This window comes from Gymnoscopelus microlampas (genome assembly GCF_963454915.1).
Source record: "Gymnoscopelus microlampas genome assembly, chromosome: 1".
In the NCBI taxonomy this organism is placed as follows: domain Eukaryota; kingdom Metazoa; phylum Chordata; class Actinopteri; order Myctophiformes; family Myctophidae; genus Gymnoscopelus; species Gymnoscopelus microlampas.
The window spans coordinates 26,911,720-26,933,170 of NC_139962.1; the positions used below are offsets into that span (position 1 = coordinate 26,911,720).

At 39.4% G+C, this 21,451-nt stretch overlaps 2 protein-coding genes across 2 annotated transcripts in view; one reads left to right on the forward strand and one right to left on the reverse strand.

Moving 5' to 3' along the window:
• Window positions 1-1,142: 1,142 nt before the first annotated feature.
• ric3a (RIC3 acetylcholine receptor chaperone a) lies at window positions 1,143-8,651 on the forward strand (the record flags this gene model as incomplete). Its single annotated transcript, XM_084054591.1, has 7 exons — window positions 1,143-1,263; window positions 1,990-2,204; window positions 4,049-4,127; window positions 5,267-5,360; window positions 7,206-7,375; window positions 7,810-8,040; window positions 8,089-8,651. 7 exons carry the CDS (start codon window positions 1,143-1,145, stop codon window positions 8,649-8,651), a joined length of 1,473 nt encoding a protein of 490 aa, XP_083910717.1.
• Window positions 8,652-14,877: 6,226 nt separating this feature from the next.
• Window positions 14,878-21,451, reverse strand: part of tub (TUB bipartite transcription factor) — a gene marked incomplete at its 3' end in the record, with an annotated part of 51,478 nt that continues 44,904 nt past the window's right edge. Inside the window, exons 9-12 of the mRNA XM_084057704.1 lie at window positions 16,663-16,777; window positions 16,344-16,442; window positions 15,237-15,408; window positions 14,878-15,011 (exon numbers count right to left, since the gene is read on the reverse strand). Of these exons, the coding sequence (XP_083913830.1) occupies window positions 14,878-15,011; window positions 15,237-15,408; window positions 16,344-16,442; window positions 16,663-16,777 (520 nt within the window). The remainder of the gene's footprint in view (window positions 15,012-15,236; window positions 15,409-16,343; window positions 16,443-16,662; window positions 16,778-21,451) is intronic.

The following is a 21,451-nucleotide window of genomic DNA, read 5'->3' on the forward strand; positions in this document are numbered from 1 at the left end:
TAGAAATAAAGCTCAAAATAAATGATAGAGTTAGTCTACTCACCTAGTTTTGGAGATTGATGTCTGTATATGGCGTCTTTCCTGGTGTTTCAGCAGTAATTATTGCCAAACTAACGACAGCAAAAGTTGGCTAAATAGGCCTGTAGTCCCATTTTGTCAAATCTTGTCTCATGTTTTTGTTTGGAGCCACATTCGGCCTGTTGGGGCGAGGGAGCCATACTGTGTACGTTGACAGTACAGTACTGTACAGTTCAATGCATACGGGTTACTTTCAGTGGAAAAAGTACTCATAAGTAAAAGTATCAATACTGCAATATAGATACTCTGTTAGAAGTCTGGAATTCAAAGTTTTGGAAATTGGAAATACTACTACCTACTGCCTACTACCATATATGTTACGGAAACTGAAAACAAACAGCCCAGGCCTAATTAACATGTTTACTTTGTCTTCAATGTGTACATGATTCAGCATGTTGAACCTGCGGCCGTTACAAATTGAAACACCAGTCAGACGCTACTCCATGTTCCTATACCCCAGTCTACAGCGCCATCTTCTGGCCACGGACGTGAAGCACTAGAGGGATGAACGGTTCACTTCTCGTCCACGCCAAGCTGCTTAGCGTCATGGTTGCCATGTCCGCTTATTATAAGCGACTTTGGGCTTGTAATTGCGGATTGCGTTTTTTATGGGGCTCGTTTCTAAAGTGTAGTGGATTGTTTGGGCTTGTTATCTAAATGTTGTTTAAACTAGTGGTTTTGCATGTCATGGACCCCCACATTAATATGCATTTGTCTGCAGACCGGACCCCCCCACCTCCTTCTGAAAATGTGTTGTGCCTGAGACCTCCCCATACAAGATTTGTGTAGATTTGAAAATATTCCACAATTTTCTCATTTTTCCCCAAGATTTTTCATGGAAAATAGCAGATCTACAAGCTCACAATGGCGGCTCGGTCGCTTCTTTTGGGCTTGTTTTCCCTACCCCCAGTTGCTTGTTTCTCTTGCAGAATTTGGCAACGCTGTTTAGCGTCACCAGGGAGACGGATCAGATCTTCTGATGGATGCTGGCAGCCTGGCACCACAGTCTATAGGAAATAAATACGTGTTTGCACTTTTGTTTTGTTTCATTTTTTTAAGACAAAATGTCTTTGACAACTTGCCAGAAGGTTACTCTGATATCATGCTCCGTTCTCTGTGTTTCTCTGTTCCTTCCTAAAATGCTTTTATCCAGAGGGAAAAAGGATGTGGGGCAACAACCCGAGGGTAAGACTGGAGGCTTAACAGATCATCATCTGTCAATCATCATCTCCTCCATATCTGATGTTGTTTTGGTCACTGGCTGCTACTGCAGCCTGCTGTTATTCACAGAATCAAAGAATACAGTGTGTGACAGGCTGACAGCTATAGTTACTAGCATACCTTTGCCTGTAATAAACTAGAATCATTGTCTTCGTGTTGTTCTGAAACCTGCATGACATACAGACATCATGTCTGTCTGAAGTGTAAAGCTGATATGGTGATTATGGAGATCCCAATCTGAGTTGCATAATGAACTATAGCCTATAATCCATGATGTATATGGAGTGCATTTCTTCCTTGACTTTGCCTGAAAGACAGTATAACTTTGCCCTGTGTTTACATAAAATAAAATATATAAAAAAAATTACCCATCACTTCCCTCATACCAGCAGTCATCAGCCACTAGACTAGTGTGTGTGGTTTTCCTGCAGAAACAGATTGCCCTCTCACTGTATTTTGTTGATGTGCTAAGTTTTGTTATGTAAACAAGGCAAAGTTACTATATACCTTGAACCTGCCGTACCTTTTTGGGCATGTCATAGGGAAAAATGGTCAAAAATTGCCATTCATCATACAACAAAGTCTACAGTTTAAAAACTATATCTTCAACTTGTCATCTTTCACTTGTATACAGTACATTATTTTTAAGCACTACGCAGCCAGTTGATCGCTCTCCTCTTTTCTTCATAGTTGGGCCAGGGTTCCATCCTCCTATGATGCATCGTCTGTCACTGCCCGCGGACCAGGAACAATGGGGGGACCAGGACCCATCTCACACCTGGGCACATAGTGTCGAGGCCATAACTAAGATCAAAGGCCAGGGAAGGACGAACAGCCTGATCGGCCAAGTCCTCCCTATATATGGCTTTGGAATCCTCCTTTATATGGTATACATCTTTTATAAGGCAAGTAACCGATGGTTAGGGATAATAGGCAAGCATAGTGACTATGAAAGAGAATATGGAGGCGCTATATGAAGCCTAATTCATACTTTGTTGCAGAAATGAATGTCAGTTATTTTCAGCTACACAAGTAAAATTATCCCGAAGAAGTGGCCCGGGTTTGGTTTAGAAGTTTTAACTTGCAGACCTTTTAAATACTCGAAACAGCAAAAAGCTCAACAGATCCTTAATACAAATACATGTGACAGCAACAAGGATTTCCCCGAAGATCACAATATTTTATTGAACATCAAGGAATCAATAGAAGTACTGTTTAAAACCCACTAGCCGCAAAGCATTTATAGCATCTAAGTTACTTGCGGCTAAGAGTACTACAGCAATGGTTCTCAAACATTTTTGGCTAGGGCACCCCTGTAAATAAAGTTTTCATCCACGGCACCCCTGAATAACATTTACTTTACAGCACCGTTTATGTCAAATATGTAAATCTTTCCCCCTAAGATACAATGTTACAAGGAAAATTCGGACAGATTGAAAATAACTTTTATAGCCTACTTGACGTTTAACCACTTAAACCCCAACATCCCTATTCTGGGGGGAACATTCACCAAAAATAGCCAATCTACAAGCTCACAACGTGACACGTTGTGAGTTTGTAGATCTGCTATTTTTGGTGAAGAGACTTTGTGTACTGTAGGCTAAAAAAGATCGCACCATTAGCCTACAGTATAACTCAGGTCTGTTTCACAAAGTTTAAAGGATCTAAGTGGTTAAACTGAAGTGATATTGAGAAATTCCAAATATTTAAGTATTAAGTATTATAGAATAAGTATTCTGAGGCACCCCTGGACTTGTATCATGGCACCCACTTGAAACTGAGAAACCCTGTACAACAGGAAAGTAGGCTATAGCCAAAATATGAGAGGGGAACTACTGGCCTACCACACTACATAAATAAACCATACACCTACCAGGGACCAAAGAGGGAAAAACCCCATGTGACCAAACAATTTGGAAACCAGGAAGCGGGAGGTTCTATGGTCTGTCTACCTCCAAGATAATTGATAGAAGAAGGTACGATCACTCCACAAACTCGTCAGGCGCCATTGACAGGCAAACTGGATCCAGAAGTTCTGTGAAATACATTTCACAATCAATGAGTCAATGGGCCAGCTTGTGAACAAACACTAGTTCTGAACGATTGCGTCCTTTGTCAGTTAATCGGTTCAGGAATATAAAAGAAGACATGTCACAGGTTCTTTCCTAATAACTTGTTTTTCGATGTGCACACACTACGTAATCTAAACAGCGCCATATATTGTTTCTGTCTCGGCAGTATCGCAAGATTTGGTTGTCAGACTGCCAATGATTGACAGTCTTGCGATACTTTGGCACGTTCAGAAACGTACTTTGTGCTCTGTAGATACCTCTATAAAAGTATACAGTGTACACATCGAAAAGCAACACAGCAGAAAACAATGTGTAATACAGTATGTCTTCTGTTACTTTCCTGGACCGAGTATTTTACAAAGGTGTCGTCCAGAAATAGTGTTTATTCAGATTATAAGATGGTCCACCTGGCCCTCATTGACTGCAATGCATTCCATCGTCCTCCCGGCTGCAGCTTGCCTCACAGTGCAACGAATCTGCCAGCTGGATGACCGTACCTTCTTTTATAAAATACCTTGTCTATCTCCACAGTAGACCAGGAGGTCTATAGCAATGCAAACACTGTCGCCCGCATTTTCCTCATGTTTAAAGCAATTTGCTGGGATGCTTTACAGTAGATATTTTCTTACGACTGCTAATGGTTAAATTGATCGTCATAAAGTTTTCTTTCCGCACAGCTGACATGTAAAGGAAAGACTCCAAAATCAGAATACCACTATACAAGACGACCAAATGAGAATGTGGGGAGTAAGACCAGTAAGTATGTTTTATAATCAAATGTGCTTTCCCACATGTAACCTTTTCCATCATGTAATGGCACTTGAAATGTTTAGACATTACATGTGAATACTAGGTGACCATTTCCAAATGATGGCAAACCAACTTTGGCAATTTAACAGCTCAATACGTAAAGACAGAAATAAAACCTCTTCAGCATTTTTTCAAAATTCCAGTACAAAAGGGAATTCCTGACAAATTCGACCTGGATCTCATTTTACTATCTTTCCAACCAAAGCAATCATATGTGCGAGAGCCCTCATGCACAAGTTGATTTTACAGAAGGACAGACTTGAGCCCTTGTGGACTTATTGGGAACATGCATCAAAGAGTCTTTAGTTTTTTAACAAATGCAGATTAGAAATTACAAAGAATGTAATTTTTGATATAAAAGAAAATAGCTTTTTCATCAGCAATAACAATGTGTGTTCTATTCATCTATTCAACTGTACATGAACTGCATATGTCAGTAAGGGTTGTAACTTGTAATGTGTCAGAGATAAGAAGAAAAGTCTTTATGACTTACTCTGTATGGATCAGTCACCCTCCCCTCATCCTTCATGGTAAATCATTCATGCTGAACACTGAGGAATGTTCCATAATATTTGACCTATTTGCATCATAATAATTGTAATGCTATAGCATTTTGTGGAATCCATTCAGCACCTCATAACGACAGTTCCAAAACTCCAAATAACCAGTGGTGGACTACAATGTAGGCCTATATACTCAAGTAAAATAATTAAAAATTATGAAGTTGTTATTTTTTGTGTATCAATGCATTGCTGTATTGAAATTTAGGAGTAGAAATGAATTGAAATAGCAGATCTACAAGCTCATAACGCGTCGAAATGTGACGCATTGTGAGCTTATAAATAAAAAATATTTTTGTAAGTTTGGGTCACAAGAGAAATGGTGGATTCAAAAGTACAATACTTCTATTTGAAATGTAGCGGAGTGAAAGTCATGAGCTTGGAAAAAATAATAATAATAATAATATTTTTTAAAAAGTAAGTGCAGTACTTTTGACTAGTTACTGTCCACCACTGTCCACCACTGCAAATAATACTGGAGATACGGCAATGTAACTTTGTGTGTTTTCTTGTTTTCTCTCTCAGCTGATTATGAACTGGCCAAGCTTCAGCAGAAGCTGCAGGAAACAGAGAGCATGATGGACAGGATCATCAGTGGAAAGGGCCTTCGTTCTAGCAGGTACTGCTCATGTTTCCTTCTTTTTTCCACTTTTCATTTTGTCGCCCAATTTAGTTACGCCAGTCCCTCCATGTGCAGTGGTAGATGAAGTACTCAGAAGAAGTAAAAGCAGCAATATCACAATATAAAAGTATTCTGTTACTAAGGCCTGTATTCAAATCTCAGAATTGCACTTAAGCACAGAACTTGAGTAAAATGTACTTAGTTACTTTCCACCACTGCCCGTGTGTATAGTCCCTGTCACTGCTGACCCTTACTGTTTGGTCATGGGTGTAGATCACTGTTTCTCAACGTCTGGTCCGGGGCCCACCAGTTAAAAATGTTGAGTTCAAATCTTCAGGATTTTTCAAAAATAGCAGATCTACACGCTCATAGCTATGAGCGTGTATATCTTCTATTTTTGAATAGCCAAAGTACCATTTGATTTGCTCTCAGAGATCCCCTTCTGAACATTTGCACCTGTCCTACGCACCTGTCACCAACCATTGAGGTGTGTATCGCCCTGCTTCTAAAATGATAGCCAAAGTATAAAATATGGTTAAAGTGGTTCAAATGATTGTGACGCTGTATTAACTACTTTTGCCGGGTGAACTATCCCTAACGTGTTGCGGAGGAACATGTTGCGGAGGAACACGCTCCGTGCTGAATAGGCGCCTGACCTACTGTACCTGTATGAAGATTCAAACCCCAGTCTCCACTGGTGTGTGCAGAAAAACCTTACCCCTGTGCCACCCAACACGCCCCAATTGCTCATATTTCTTATTACATTGTACATGACCCTAGAGACTGCCCCAACAGAGAACATTACATTATCATGGAATTAATATGGATAAGCTTGGTATGAAAATTAAAAACCAAAAATTAATCTTCGTACAAAAAAATGCTGATTTTTCATTCATGCTCAAGTACCATTTCATGTTGTCTTTTTATAAGTTGAATTACAATTTTCTTCATGTTCCGATATCTTCAATCAAACAATGTGAATCTTCGTTCCCAATAATTTGGTCAGTAGTTATCAGGTCAATGTTTCATGTGAACAAAATACTAATATACTGTGGCAAATCATATTCTAAATATGAAATAGGCACGCACGGTTATTTTTATTTTTGGGCGGTGCAACCGCCCCTATATGTGAGGTTTGGACCCCCACCCATTGCACCCCCCCAACCCTGCTCTGTGATTGGCCACCATTGTACCCCCCTAACCCTGCACCGTGATTGGCCACCATTGTACACTGGTTGACTCTATTCAGGACTGTGATTGGCTAGTGAAACACATGACACATGTGCAGTCCTATAAATAGGACTGTGCACTTAAAAAAAACACATTTATGTGAATCACCCACTGTGATGACCACTGTGACCACACCGCCCACTTCACACTGGGTGTGATTTTTTATTTTGTTATGATCATTCTGTACGCTGGAAAATCCGCAGGTCATGCAACATGGATGATTCATATGACAAGGGAAAATTCTTGTAGCCTAGTTATTGCCTGCTGTGCAATCAGTCGGCACCATAACAAGTAATGTTCCATGTAAGCTTGTTTTGAACCACTTTTCCACAGTCAATCTAAGAGAAAGAAAAGATGGTCACTGATTTGGAGAGGGATTGGTTGGAAGTGTGTATTTATATTGACATATACTCACGATACGATGTGTGTTAGTAGTTTTCAATACAATTAACTCTACTTATACTTAAGTAATAATTAAGTCAAGTAAGAGTACAGTACTTCTACTTGAGTAGGATATTATAGTACTATTTACAGCACCCCTGCAGAAGAAAATGTAATCAATGGTGCTCTCTTAGTGTTTGACTCCGTTCCCATACCTTTGGTGCTTTCCAGCTTCAAAGGGAAGAAGAGCAAAAAGGGACAATCAAACAAATCAACAAAGAAGGAGGAGAAACTACTCAAGCAGCTGAGTCGGATCACCCACTTCATGCAAGAAGGCCGCGTGGAGGGAGCCTCCCCGGAGATGGAGGCTGAGGAGGTGCCTTACACAGAGGATTGGGAAGGTAAAATACTATAATACTGAATTCTCTGTCCTCAATATCACCATTTAAGCACAACTATTTACTGAATCTACAGAGCATACCAAAACAAATATCCAAGAAGTCCTGCTTGATTTTAAATCCACCAGTGGAGCAGACAATCAAGGGGGAAAAAAACACCTTTAAGACCTCCGATTATAAATGCCTTCTAAATCAGTAGCCTAGTTCTGAAACCTTTTTGTGCCAAGGACCCACAAAATAATATGTATTTGGCCACAGACCCCCATCTGAGAATGTTTTGTGCCAGGGACCCCCAGAAGAGAAGATTTGTGATCAGATCTTCATTAAGGTCTCTTATCTATATTTGGGTTTCAAGCCACGCCCAGCTGCTCTATGCATTTCATCATGGTAAAGTTGTTGTCGTTATAAATTCGCACTCCTCTTGTGTGTCCACCCAGGCTACGCTGAGGAGACCTACCCTGTTTATGAGGAACCCTACGAACGTCGTGATTACAACGACGTGGTTATCTTGGCGGTGCCGAGTCCTCGGCTGGCCTCCGCTGAGGCCTTGGCAGAGAGGATGGAGCAAGAGGAGGAGGAGGAAGTGGAACGCAAATTGGAAGTAGTACAAGAAGAAGAAGAAGAAAGAGAAGAGGAAGAAGAAAGAGAAGAAGAGGAGAGGGACGAAACGGAAGAAACGGAAGAAACAGAAGAAGAAAAAGAAGAAGAAGAGGAAGAAGAAGAAGAAGAAGAGGAGCTGGAAGAAGATGAAGACCAGTCTGAGGAAGAGAAGAGGCTGCTGCCCAGTCCTCGTCCAGACAGACATGCTACAGAGAGGCATGAAGAGAGGCTGGGTTTGGATGTGAGCAAAGAGCTGCAGAGAGAGTGTTACAATGTGGGGAAGAAACAGATCAGCTTCAGTGAACACAATGATGTGTACCACTACCCCAAAGAGGACGCGTATGACGAAGGAAAGGAGGAGGAGGAGGAGGAGGAAGAGGAAGAGGAAGAGGAGGAGGAGGAGGAGGAGGTAGAAGAGGAACAGGGTAATCAGATGATGGTTGATGTCGACCGAGAGGAGAGGGTTGATGAAGAGGATCCAGTGACGGAGGCCGAGAGCTTGACTTTCGATTGGGACATGGGTTTCAACCCAGAAGCTGAAGCGGAGGAAGGAGACGAGGAGTATTTGGTTGTGTCGCTGCCGGTGGAAGGTGACAGCGCTGCCCTTTCAGACCCCACTAAAGGGCCAGGGAGGAGTGGGCTGAGGATGCGTAACAGGAGAGACATAAGAGACTCCTGAGGTCATGACACACTAACCTAATTACAGTCCCCATGTGTGTCCCTCTTATCACATGTGTATATATGGAAACACTACTGAGGAGTTATGTATGTTCTATTTTTTAGCACCATCTTTGTATAATGTAGATACAACTCTCCTTTTGCACTTTTCACATAATAAAAACCTGATGACTATTTTCGTTCTTGTAGGCATCCTTTTCTAAGTACTTTGTTACATACTGTGTGTATATATATATATATATACACACACACACACACACACACACACACACACACACACACACACACACACACACACACACACACACACACACACACACACACACACACACACACACACACACACACACACAGTACATAGCTTCCAGTGGACAGTAGCCATTGAGAGACATCATGACAACTTTACCCTCCCAACTTTTCTAATCACATAATGCGAGAACATTCACCTGGAAGAATGTTACTGGGATCAATTATCCAGTCTCTATAGATTCATTTCAAGTATTTTTCAAAAGGTTTTTTATCTATTTACTTTAGATACTTAAGTACATTTTAACACCAGATACTCTTGATAAGTAAGTACATCTAACGTGAGCTATTATAAGACTGATAAAAGTGTTTTTATTTTGGGTGACTTTACTGGAGTCACTTTCAAGTAAGATATCTTTCCTCAAGTATGGTTTTCAAGTACTTTAAACATCACTATCCTGTTGTACTGTACAGTATGTATACAAACCTGCTGTCCATTACAAATCTATCAATATATTTGTGTATGTGTATGTATACATACATACATGTGTGTATACATAAACAGAAAGTATAGAAGGAAAAACTCTCAGACAGACAGGGGCGAAAACATAATCTTGGCCAGGCTGAAGACCACAAAGCAAATATCTATATACAAATCCCTTTAATTTAAAAAACAAACATCATCCAATGTCCATTCGGGCCTCTTCCTTGACTTATCTGCTGCTGTTAAAAGGTTGTATTGACACTGACTGCGATAATCTGTTTAATCTGCAACAAGGGACTATGAAACTCCTCCCAGAGTGCAGTAACATGGACAACATAATGGGCCAGTAATCCACTGCCCTGTGGTCAAACAGCCTCAGTCTTTTTAACATTCAGGACAAGGTGGTATGTCACACGATTAAAAAAAAACTTTTACCATTTTCCCCTGGTATTTATTTTGATTATGATTATGACTATTATTACTATTATTACTATCATATGCTTTATTATCTATCATGTAAAGCTCCGACAACATTGTGTAAAATGCTGAATCTGATGATAACTCTGAAAAAAAAAAAAAAAATTATCTCTGAAAAGTAGTCAAATAAATCGCCATTGCTTATCATTATGAGTGGTCATGAGTGGTAGGCTACTATCTAGTAATGAGAGGATGGACATTAAGGTCATTCAACTTCTTAATAGATGCAGCTTTACCATATTAAACACTGATCTAAAATCTAAAAATAAAACACATACATAACACATCTGTGCTTAGATATCAAATGTAGCCATGACTATGGCTTATGGCCACATCTACCATACCTCTATAGCTATTACACCTATTATACAGTAGGTGAATGTAAAATAACTTGTGAGCAGCTGACTTCTGTTAGATTTTCGCAAAACCCTTGACATACATTACTGCAAGTCAAAGCAACTGGGCGGTAGCCATAATTTCCTTACAGAATTTGTGGAACAGGAATAATAAGAGTTTTTCAAGGTGGAAGACTTTCTGGTAGATAGGACAGTAAGCCTCTGCCAGCTCTTCACTGCATGATTTCAGCAGAAAGCAAGAAATGCCATCTGGTCCAGTGGCTTTCCTAAGGCAGGTGCATGAGAACAGTCTCTGTATTACATTCTGGTCAGTGGTGAATTTGGGATAGTTTGATGCAGGTAATGTAACTACACCTTTTGAACCTGTGAGAAGTCAGCTATTTCAAACCTTGCATAAAAGTTGTTTAACTCACTGGTCTTCTCCCCCTCATTTAAAACATTGAGACACCTTTTAGCTGGAGCCAAATTGGTCATGAATTTCATAATATTCTACATTGAAAGTATGGTATATTTTTTTTTATATATATATTGCCTGAAGACCTACATGGTTGAAATGTTGCACTTGAAATAAAATAGTTTGGGAGCTATATTTGTGCAGATATTTTACCACACTTTGATTTTTTTTTTATCCAGCACCTGGCCTAAATACAGGTACAAGATGTGCACACAATCTCCTCATTGTACAACTTAATCACCTAATGTTGCAAAGTTAAGTTGCACAAGTTACAAAATAAAGCCATCAGCAATGTCTGTCGAATCATAGACGAAGACAAAAGTATGTAAGCCAAATTCCACAACATTGTTTTTATCCCATGACATACTGTGTGTCATACAGAATACTGTTTATGAGGGCGGGGACCCTAATGATATCTTATTTTCCAAAACATTTCAGTCACATCATGATGTCATTAATAGGGTTGCAAATTTCAGTCTAACCACAGAGGGGCGCTGGTGTCCTTTGTGCTGAATTACTGTAATCAAAATACAGTGAAGAATACTATGATTCTAATACAACTTAAGTATACAGCAAATCAATAAAAATAAAACAGAATGCCGATCATGAATTGTATCTCCAGAATTTTACTTTTTTTTGCAATAGATTTTGAATACGAATATAGATATGTCATAACACTGGTTCAGAGTTAATGGATACATTTATATGGTGATAATTTTATTTTTTCTAATGAAAGTGAGGCTTTGTTGGACTCACTTAAATTATTTAATCAGTGTGTAAACAAACACTACATATTGTACACATTTTACATCACAATGAAAGCACTATAAACACATATGAAATGAAGGGACCTCCTGCTCCCAGACACGTGTATGAAAAAAAGCAGTCTTTCTCTGTAAGAGGATCAACTTGCTTGGAAATTTAAAATAGTTAGAAGACAATTAAGTACAAGAATAGCACATTTGATTAAAGAATTCTTCATTACCCACAGTAACAATTAATTAGCAATATCGGAGATTGTTCTTTGCTCTTTGCCTTCATTAACAAATTCTTAACATTTAATAATCATAAAATACAAAATAGTATCATAGAGAAAGGAGTTTTGCCCCATAAGAAGCAAGTAAAAAGAGAAAAAAAATATTTTGAGTAAAAATATGAGCAGCAATAAACCTACACCACATTGTACAGAAACCTGCTGCTGGTATTATGAATAACGTACTCCAGATCAGTGAAGTATGAAAGCAGTAATGGGTGGAATAAGTAGTTAGTATAATAGAGTGAAAGAAGTGGCAGATGGACACAATTACTGTGTATTCTTTGAGGATTATTATCAGCTGTGTTTAACTTTATTCTTCTGGCTTGAATGCTGTCACACAGTCGGGCAATTCAGAGAATGTGGGTGAACCTTTAAAGGAGTAGTTCACCCAGTAGTTAATTAAAGTCAATCAATTACTCACCCCATGAAGCCTTGAATTCATGGAGCATTTTTTGTTTTATTATTTTTTGGAATATTGGATCAGGAATGCGACAAAAACAAAGAATTCTCTATGAATTCAAGGCTTCATAGGGTGAGTAACAGATAGAAAAAAATACATTTTGGGGGTGAGCGCCTTCCCTTGCTTACCACTACACTGTAAAATGAGTGTTAATTTAAAGCTGCAATCAAAACAAATGAATATGTCCTACCCGAGATTTTACCACTGATCTAAGACAGAATGCCCACTTGGGCAGTAGAGATATTGCACTTTGAGCTTCAGGCAATACCCCTTGTTAACCAGTAGTGCATGATCCTACACCCACAGGGTCAAAATCTATGAATAGAAGAGAGAGAAGGAAGACCACCTCCAACCACCACAGCTGTCTCAGTTATATTGTATTAAGCTGAATTGCAGTTTATAGGAGCACTTTAAACCCATTTCAACCTTGTTCTTATGTTCTTATAATTGGTACTTTACTTACTAATGCTTATTATAAGATGGTAACATTTCCGTCTGCTCACTCTGTGTCTCATTGGTGGACAGTTAGTATGCTATGATAGAAGCCATTGTTCTTTCCTTTAATAAGAGATAAAAATGAAATGAAATCTTGTTTGAAATGACCAAACCTGCCTACTGACGATGTTAACTGGTAGGCAGGCTGTCCACAGCCCTCCTCTCAGCCACTAGAGTAAGTAGACACAAAATGTACCATAACTAATTATAATTAGTGAGGACCATTTACAGTCTATGAAGATAAGGTGAAAATGGGTGAAGTCGTCCTTTGAGTGTAAAAATGTAACCAAATGGAATAATTTGGTTACAATTGTACACTCTCTTTGTTACAAATCATAGATAAATTAAACACTGATGATTTGACTGTATACACTGTAAGAAAACACAGACTTAGATCATGTGCAACAGGGTCGATTTGAATATATCTGGGCTATCAACTAAAATACTACCAAATCATATAACAAATAATGTAGCTGTAGTTTTTTATCTCACGGAAGTGCTGCTTTGGGAGCCAATCAAACAGCATCTATTGAGGAAATTAGGAGGATTTGAGAACTGAATTGACCAATCAAATCACATATATATATCTCTAATAGCACAGCAGGAAGAGCAAAGACAAATTCAATCTCAGTTCAATTGACAGTTGAAGCATACTGTAGGCTTCAAAGGCACAATAAAGTATGTACAGCTATATCTCATCCCACATAGACTTTAAAGTAAAGTGCACCATCACCCTATACTGTACATTCTCATGTTTGATAGTGTAATACAATATGTTAAAGGATACACAGCATAGAGGGGCATGCTTTTGACCTGTTTAGGTGAGATTTGTTTATGTGCTTCTGGCTCCAAGGGACCACCAAACACTAATAAAAACGGGTGCAAGTGATACAGGAAAGAAATTAAAAGCGACATGTCATAAATACATAAATAAGAAAATATAAATACATATTATGGTGTGAAATGTATGTAAATGTTCCTCCCAGAAGTCAGTCTTAGTTTAGGAATTGTTGTTGTCGAGAACACTACATGAAAATAAGTATTTAAACCTAAAGTTGGGCAATTGTTAGTGTTTTTAAATGATGGATAAAGAAATGTTAAGAACAAATAATTTATAAATGAATTGTGTTTTTTTTTTATAATTTCAAGTAAAAACAAAACAGCTAAACAAATTAACTTTGTTAATTTTGAGTGGAATACCTTTTGTGCTTGTGTTACACTGACCAAGCCTATCTCCCGCAACAATTAGAGAGACACACATCCACCTAGCCTGGTAAACCATCCCCCTTCCGGAAATCTCATTTGCATTTGATTTCAGGAATTGGTCTTTCTGGGCGTTTCTCCGGAGTTCATAACATGAACTTTACTATCAGCGTCCTCGCTCATTGTTCTGAGATTGACAGTGGAGGTTGGCCAATCAGGTGGAACCCGAGTGAACCCGAATGGAGCCGACCGAAATGGAATGGCCGCCATTGGAATTCTGTCCGCTGTTTTCGTCTCTCTTTTAAAACTTCAAAACGCTCTCAAACTTCTTTTTTGAGGCACAGAATTTACTTTTAAGATATCGTTTGGATAGAATTTAGTTGTTTAACTTCATATATGTGGTCAATTAATCATGACAGAGCCTATTTAAATAAAAAAAATCAGAGAACCGGCAGGGGCGGGCAGTGACACGCATGTATCCGAATAAAGCAACCTATTTTGGGCACAGCCCTTTCAAAAGTCTTCTTGTGTCACGTTGCTCTGGTGGTGCTGTAACAAACTGGTGATTGGCTGAAGGGGAACGAACTGCTGATTGGCTGAAGGGGTTGTCAGTCAACGGTATTACTCCCGCCCAGCTCCAGCCCACAGCCAAATTACCCATACAGGTCTGCAGGCCAGACCAATTCCTGAAATTAAATGCAAATGAGATTTCCTGAAGGGGGATGGTTTACCAGGCTAACATCCACCCACAAACATAAGCATTCTAAAGCCTAAATTATGCTCTGTCGCACGATGGCGTTGCGTGCCGAGAACGGCAGAGAATAGCCGACCTACAAGCTCACACTGTCGCGCGACAAAGTTTGAATAGTGCTTTAGATAACCCATCATTCCGGGTGTATCTTGGTTTGTGGGTCTGAGGTCTGCAGCCCTTGTCAAGAGGACAAATGGACTAGTACTCCAGAGGCCATCATGCTGGGATCAAGTACTGTATTTGATAGATGGAGGATGTGGGGATGCTACTCACAAGCTAACTTGCTGTCAAAGCTAGAGAGAGCAATGGCAAAGGCTTGCAGGGCACACATAGGGTAGTTATAGTCCATGGTGAAGACGTCTTCTGCCACACGGCCAAACTGCATCACAATGTAGTCAGCTACAAAGGAAGACAAGAACCATTTGAGGAACAAATGGCAAAGAACATTTGAATCGCTGAGACTGACCAGGCCAGAGTCAACCTAATTACTATGAGTTCTAGTCATTTGCTTTTCTTTCTTATGTGACATCGTAAAGAACAGAATGTATATGGCAATTAAAAAAAAAAAAAGAAAAAAAGGATTTAATTTGATTTAACAGAAGAAGTGGAACAATGGAAACTCACGGTCATTGTCGTGAATGATCTGGAAGTTCTTGACAGACGCCTGCGTGACCCGGCCATGGAAGTTGAGCACGTAAGATTGCGTGTCGTCGTTCCATACGGGGGTCTTATTGTGGAGTTCGATGACACTCTCTGTGCTCTTGTTCTGCCACCGTGCCAGCAATGACTCATGGTCCTGCGTGATAAGGGAACATGAAAAGGATTTAATTTAATGCACGCTCTTCAAGAGCAGGGCTGGGGCCGTACAAGGAGACACACGTATCGTCATTGTCGCGTAGAAACCTCATATGTCCAATACTGCTACTTTTAAAAATGCATTGCTACGCATTTTGAGCTTGTAGATCTGCTATTTTTGTTAGTTTTGTGTGACAATGTAGTATGATGAGGTGGAGCGCTAATTTACGGGAAAGAAAACCTTAAGAAGTTGAAATATGGAGATACAAGGTTTCTGGCCGACAGCGACGATATGCAACATGTACATAATGTAAATATACATACTGTATAAATTGATATACATGTAAATAGATATTTATATTTATATTTGGAGGGGACGTGCCCCCTCCAAGCACCTCAAAATGTGCAATTAGTTTACCAATGTATGACCAGTGGTATGAATGATGTATACGTCAGTGTTTATTCTTACTATTGCTGTTATTCTGCATTGTTGCTTTGTTATTGTTGTTACAAAGTTGATGAGCCAAAACAAAACATTTTTCTCTTGTATACTGTAACACTAATCTTAGATCTTGAATCTTGAGATACTCGCGAGAGAGCAAACATGCACGTACCGTATAGTGCAAAACAGTGGTTCTCAACCTTCTCTGGTTGAGAACATTTTGAGAGCATCCTTGCATTTTCAGAGCATTTTCATTTGAATGATAAATCAATCGATCAATCAATCAATGAAACTAGCGTAGTATACTCAAGTTCATATATATTGGTATGACGTTTTTAATAGTAATGTTATATTATCATTAAAACCTTAGTGTTTCACCAATTATTTGGGGGCCCACTTGCAATACCCTCGCGCCCCACCAGTGGGCCCCGGCACCACAGGCTGGGAAGCGCTGGTGTAAAAGACTGAAGCCGTAGAGGTTTAAAGACACTCACATTTCGAGGCCGGATGGACACCCTCTCATGGTCCATGTTCATTCCAGGAATGATGACGCTCATCTTGCGAGGTCCCTTGAAGCCTAAGACATTAGTCTCCTACAGTGAAAAGACAATGAGTCATGTTGGAAGCGGTGTCCATATGACACACTCAGCAGGCAGTACATTGTATAATCCTGCTGGTTCTTAATATAACTCTGAGAAGGAAAAAAAAGTGTGTTTAAAAATAGTGTGACAATTTAGCATGTGTACAAAAGAGTGTAAGGGAGTGTAAAAATAGTGTACATTTGTACACTCTCAGGGCTAGATTAACACTCACATAGCAAATAGCTGCGAGTTCTTGACGTAGGTCGCTGGCTTCGAGGCTGGTCGTGCTCTTCACAGGATTGAGGCCATTGTCGTAGACGGTAAATTTGGTCCCCATGAGGTTAGACCTGTGATGAAACACAACATAATGGACCAACAAGGACCAGTGGTTAACTGCTTAAGCCTTATATACTTAGTGATACGACAAATAGCTAAAATAGCCAATCTGTTTGACATTTGTTTTTGTTTTTTTTGTTTTTTCAATATTCACCTATAATGACATGCCAAAAATACACCAGGTTGGGTTGAGAGTGGTTAATATGAGAGAGAAAGACGGGGGAGAGACAGACACAAAGTAGCCCTCAGCTCCTAACCTTGAATAGTGAATTTCATACAGTACTTCAATCAGCGTAGTATGGAACATGCCGGCTCCACTTATAACAACAACCTAACCAATGCATTTAGTGTAACAAGCCATCACTTGCGATATGTAATAACCATCATCACCACTAATCATGTTTCACTCCCCAGCACAATCAGTGTCGTTCTGAGAAAAAAGGAAGGAAAGAATGATTTCTAGGAAGCTAGACGTAGAAGACGCTATTCTATATTCAAAGCAATCTTGGAAAAGAAAAGAAAATTGCCACTAACTACAGTCAAGTCAAGTAAAATGTATTTATATAGCACATTTAAAAACAACAGCAGTTGACCCAAAGTGCTTTCCAAAACAAGAGCAAAAAATAGACCGTAGTCTATTCACAAAGCAAAATAAAGGTATATAACGTAGTAAGAAAAACAAAAACACAAACAAGTCTCCGCCAGGTTAGGTAGGTTATTGTGGCCTCCTGGTGGCGCTATAATAGGCCAATGTGAAAAGGGTGCCATTTCTTCTTATGCTTTCCCGGCAAACGGACACTGCATTCATGATGTGATGCATTTTGTTCCATTTTTTTTTGTGCCAAATTTGACCTGCTGGTGGCGCTACAAAAGGCCAATGTGAAAAGAGTGGCATTTCTTCCTCGGCGTAGTGGGAAAAAGTGATAAATGTCACAGAAATTGCACGGACAAACGGACACACGGACGGACGGACAGGATGCAAAACATACTCTCTCGCCATGCCTTTCGGCCTGGCGGAGACAACAAAGCAGCAACAAACAAAAACAGACAATGACCTTAAACTGTGTTAAACGCAAGAGTAAAAAGGTGGGTCTTCAGTTTGGATTTGAAAATCTCAATGGTGAGGCTTACCTCAATGTGGAATGGGAGATTATTCCAAAGTATAGGTGCGGCCACGCCACAGAGAATGCCCGGTCACCTTTGGTAATGAGGTTTGTTGGGGGAACTGAAAGGAGTTTCTGAGTGGATGATCTAAGTAACCAGGTTACTTAGATGCGTACGATGCGTGGATGATCTAAGTAACCAGGTTACTTAGATGCGTAGGATTCGTGGAGGATCTAAGTAACCAGGTTACTTAGATGCTCAGGCCTAGTTGTAGACTGTACTGTAAATGCATAATGTGGTTGCAATAAGATCTTCTCTCATATGCTGTGCACACAGGCATTATGGAACACTATGCACTGCCAGACTGGTAAATGTTCATTGGTTTTACTCACTCTCTACTACTTCAATCAAACCCATAGCAGCAATATACCACTGATTGGATAATGGTCTTCAGTTGGACAGGACTTCAATTTGGACAGCCCTCTTCAGTGTTCTGATAAGCACTAGCTGAAAGGTTATAGTTAATTGCAATTTCCTCTCCATCACTCAAACAGGAGGTTGATGGGGAAAGGCTTGAGCTGAGCAGATAATCGAGCAATGGCTTGGTCAGCTCAGCAAGATGAATGATGACCGCACGCAGTCACGTTTGATTAAATCCCCAGCAAGGCGTCCATGGAGCCACTGATGGCTCATTCAGCCCTCATGGTCTGAACCAGTGTTGATTTCGTCGACCAAAACTACAGTATGACGAAAAACTATGCTACGATGACTAAAACTATGACTAAATATATTGACAATTTCGTCAACAAATAAAAACTAGACTAAAATGTTAGTGAGGGACTAGTGGAGAAGAGATCCAGTAAAACTAAAAGACAAGTAATATTATGCTTGGTTGCGCTCGGGTGTTGCGCCCTGAAAATAGCAGATCTACAAGCTCACAACGCGTCACGCTGCGACACGTTGTGAACTTGTAGATCGGTTATTTTCAGCATGCAACCAAGTGTAAAATCAGCCATTACGACGCCATCAAGGCACCGCCAAAATACATTATAGTCGACTTAAATCAACTGTAGATTCAGTCGACTATAATCTTATGATATTTAGTCGACTAAAACTAGACTTAAAGTAAAACATTTCAGATGACAAAAATATGACTAAAACTAAATGGAATTTTATTCAAAAGACTAAAACTAAATCAAAATTTGCTGTCAAAATCAACACTGGTCTGAACAAGGCTTCAAGACTAGATTCCATCTATGAGACGTGACGTTGTCACTTTTTTTCTTACTAACCTCACATGAAACTCTGATAAGGAACACAGCCTGCTACAGGTACATGGCGTTGCTGTCGGGCAGAAACCTCTTATGCATATCCTAACTTTTTGTGTTTTTTTTTGGTTAATTTAATGTCCTACTTGATCATACTACAGTGTCACACGAAAGTATCTAAAGTAGCAGATCTGCATGCTCAAAACGCGGCTCGAGGCTACTTTTGCTATTTTTGGAATTTGAATCCTGAAAAAGTAACAGCTTTGGACATGTGAGGTTTCCAACCGACAGAGACAATGAGGTGTAATGAAACTAAAAATAATGCTTTCTTGCACAAGTTGGTGGCGGATCATTGAAATGCATGGCAATGCATGTTAAGTAAACTTCTCTATAATCAAATATGTTATCGTTGCCGTCGGTCAGAATTTAACCTGTATGTCCATATTTCATCTTTATTACGTTTTTAACATTTTTATGAATCAATGCCCAACTTCATCATACTACAGTGTCACACAAAAGTAGCAAAAAAATTGCCGTTCTACAAATGGAAGTGGTTAAAGGTTTCATAACATGCTGGTTTAAGTCCACGAACGGGCCAATCACAGCACTTTTCTGAGCCTAATTATTCAGAAAACCTCAGACCACAGAAACTCCAGTTCAGTGTTTTGGGGTGTAATTGAGGTAAAAAAATATATATACTACAGTGTCACACAAAAGTATCTAAAGTAGCAGGTCTGCAAGCTCCAAACGCGGCTCGAAACTGCTGTATATATTTATATATATATATATAAGTAACCTTTAAGTCTGTCTGTGGATTTAATAAATGTCAAACCAATGAAAAGTATTAACACAAGCTTGTGACTAAATAAGAACTACAATGGATCCATTGGAATACAGGTTATTTTTTCCCTCCATTTCCTGGAAAGTCACAGTTTTGGACATATGAGGTTTTCATCCCAACAGCAACGTTATCTTAATCCATCTGTGTCATTTTAACATTTCTTTGGCTATTAAAAAATAGCAGATATACAAGCTCATAGCGCGGCCCCGAGTGCCTATGAGCTTGCAGATTTTTTTTATCGTGGAAAATATGTGCAAATCTTTGAATATATATTTATGTTTTAAGTGAACGTTTTTAACTGTGCTTCTGGGGGTCCCTGAAACAGCATATTTTGAGATGGGGGTCCGCGGCCAAATAACATTTTGGGGGTCCTTGACATGGAAAAGTTGGAGCACCACTGATATAGCAACATACTGTTATGGATTTAGAAAACATTTTTAGATATGTATTTGGCCGCGGACCCCCAATCTCAAAATGTTTTGTTCCAGGGACCCCCCCAGAAGCAAAGATTTGGGTTACAAATGTTCGCTTTAAAAAATATATATTCAAGGATTTGCACACATTTTCATGATTTTTCTAAAATAGCAGATCTACAAGCTCATAGTGCGTCACTCGGTGCCACGCCATGAGCTCGTACTATATCTGCTATTTTTGAATAGCCAAAGAAATCTAAAATGACACAGATGCGTTCCCAGACTGAACGGGTTAACTCTAGCCATGTGTCTTTGTGGTACATCATCTCATGCAACATTGTCCCCTCCTTTACCTAAATCTCTACAAAATAAACTAAACCATAAAACCCTACACCTTTTGCAAGAGGGAACATAAGTTGTTGAATTTAAACATGCACTGTAATCTGGATTTTAAATAATGTTTTGGTCATTCATATATTCATGAAACAAATGGTAACACTAATTCAGAATGGGCAACATTTAGTAAATTGCCATAATCACAATAGTGGCTTTTTTTAAAACAATGCGAACAGGTAATTGGACTGATACTTTCCATTTAAGATTGTAATTTTGTATTTTTTGTATTCTACATTTTTTGCATGGCTGCAGTTTACCAGGTCAATGATTGTCCTTGATCTTGATAATTACTATTTCCAGCCGGACCGATGCCAGATTTTTGGGTGGGTCCGATGCCGATTTTGAAGATTCCTAGACCACCAAGTACCAATGTTGTCATTTTGCAAAATAACGAATTCATATTTATGGCTTGAAATTCATAAGGCAGGTTCCATTAACCACTCAACTGCTTTGACAATAATGTGAACTTTGTGTACGCCATGTACTTAAAGTTCCGCAACACACACACACACACACACACACACACACACACACACACACACACACACACACACACACACACACACACACACACACACACACACACACACACACACACACACACACACACACACACACACGTGTACTTTTACATCAAGCTGTCAAACATTAACCCATTAAAAT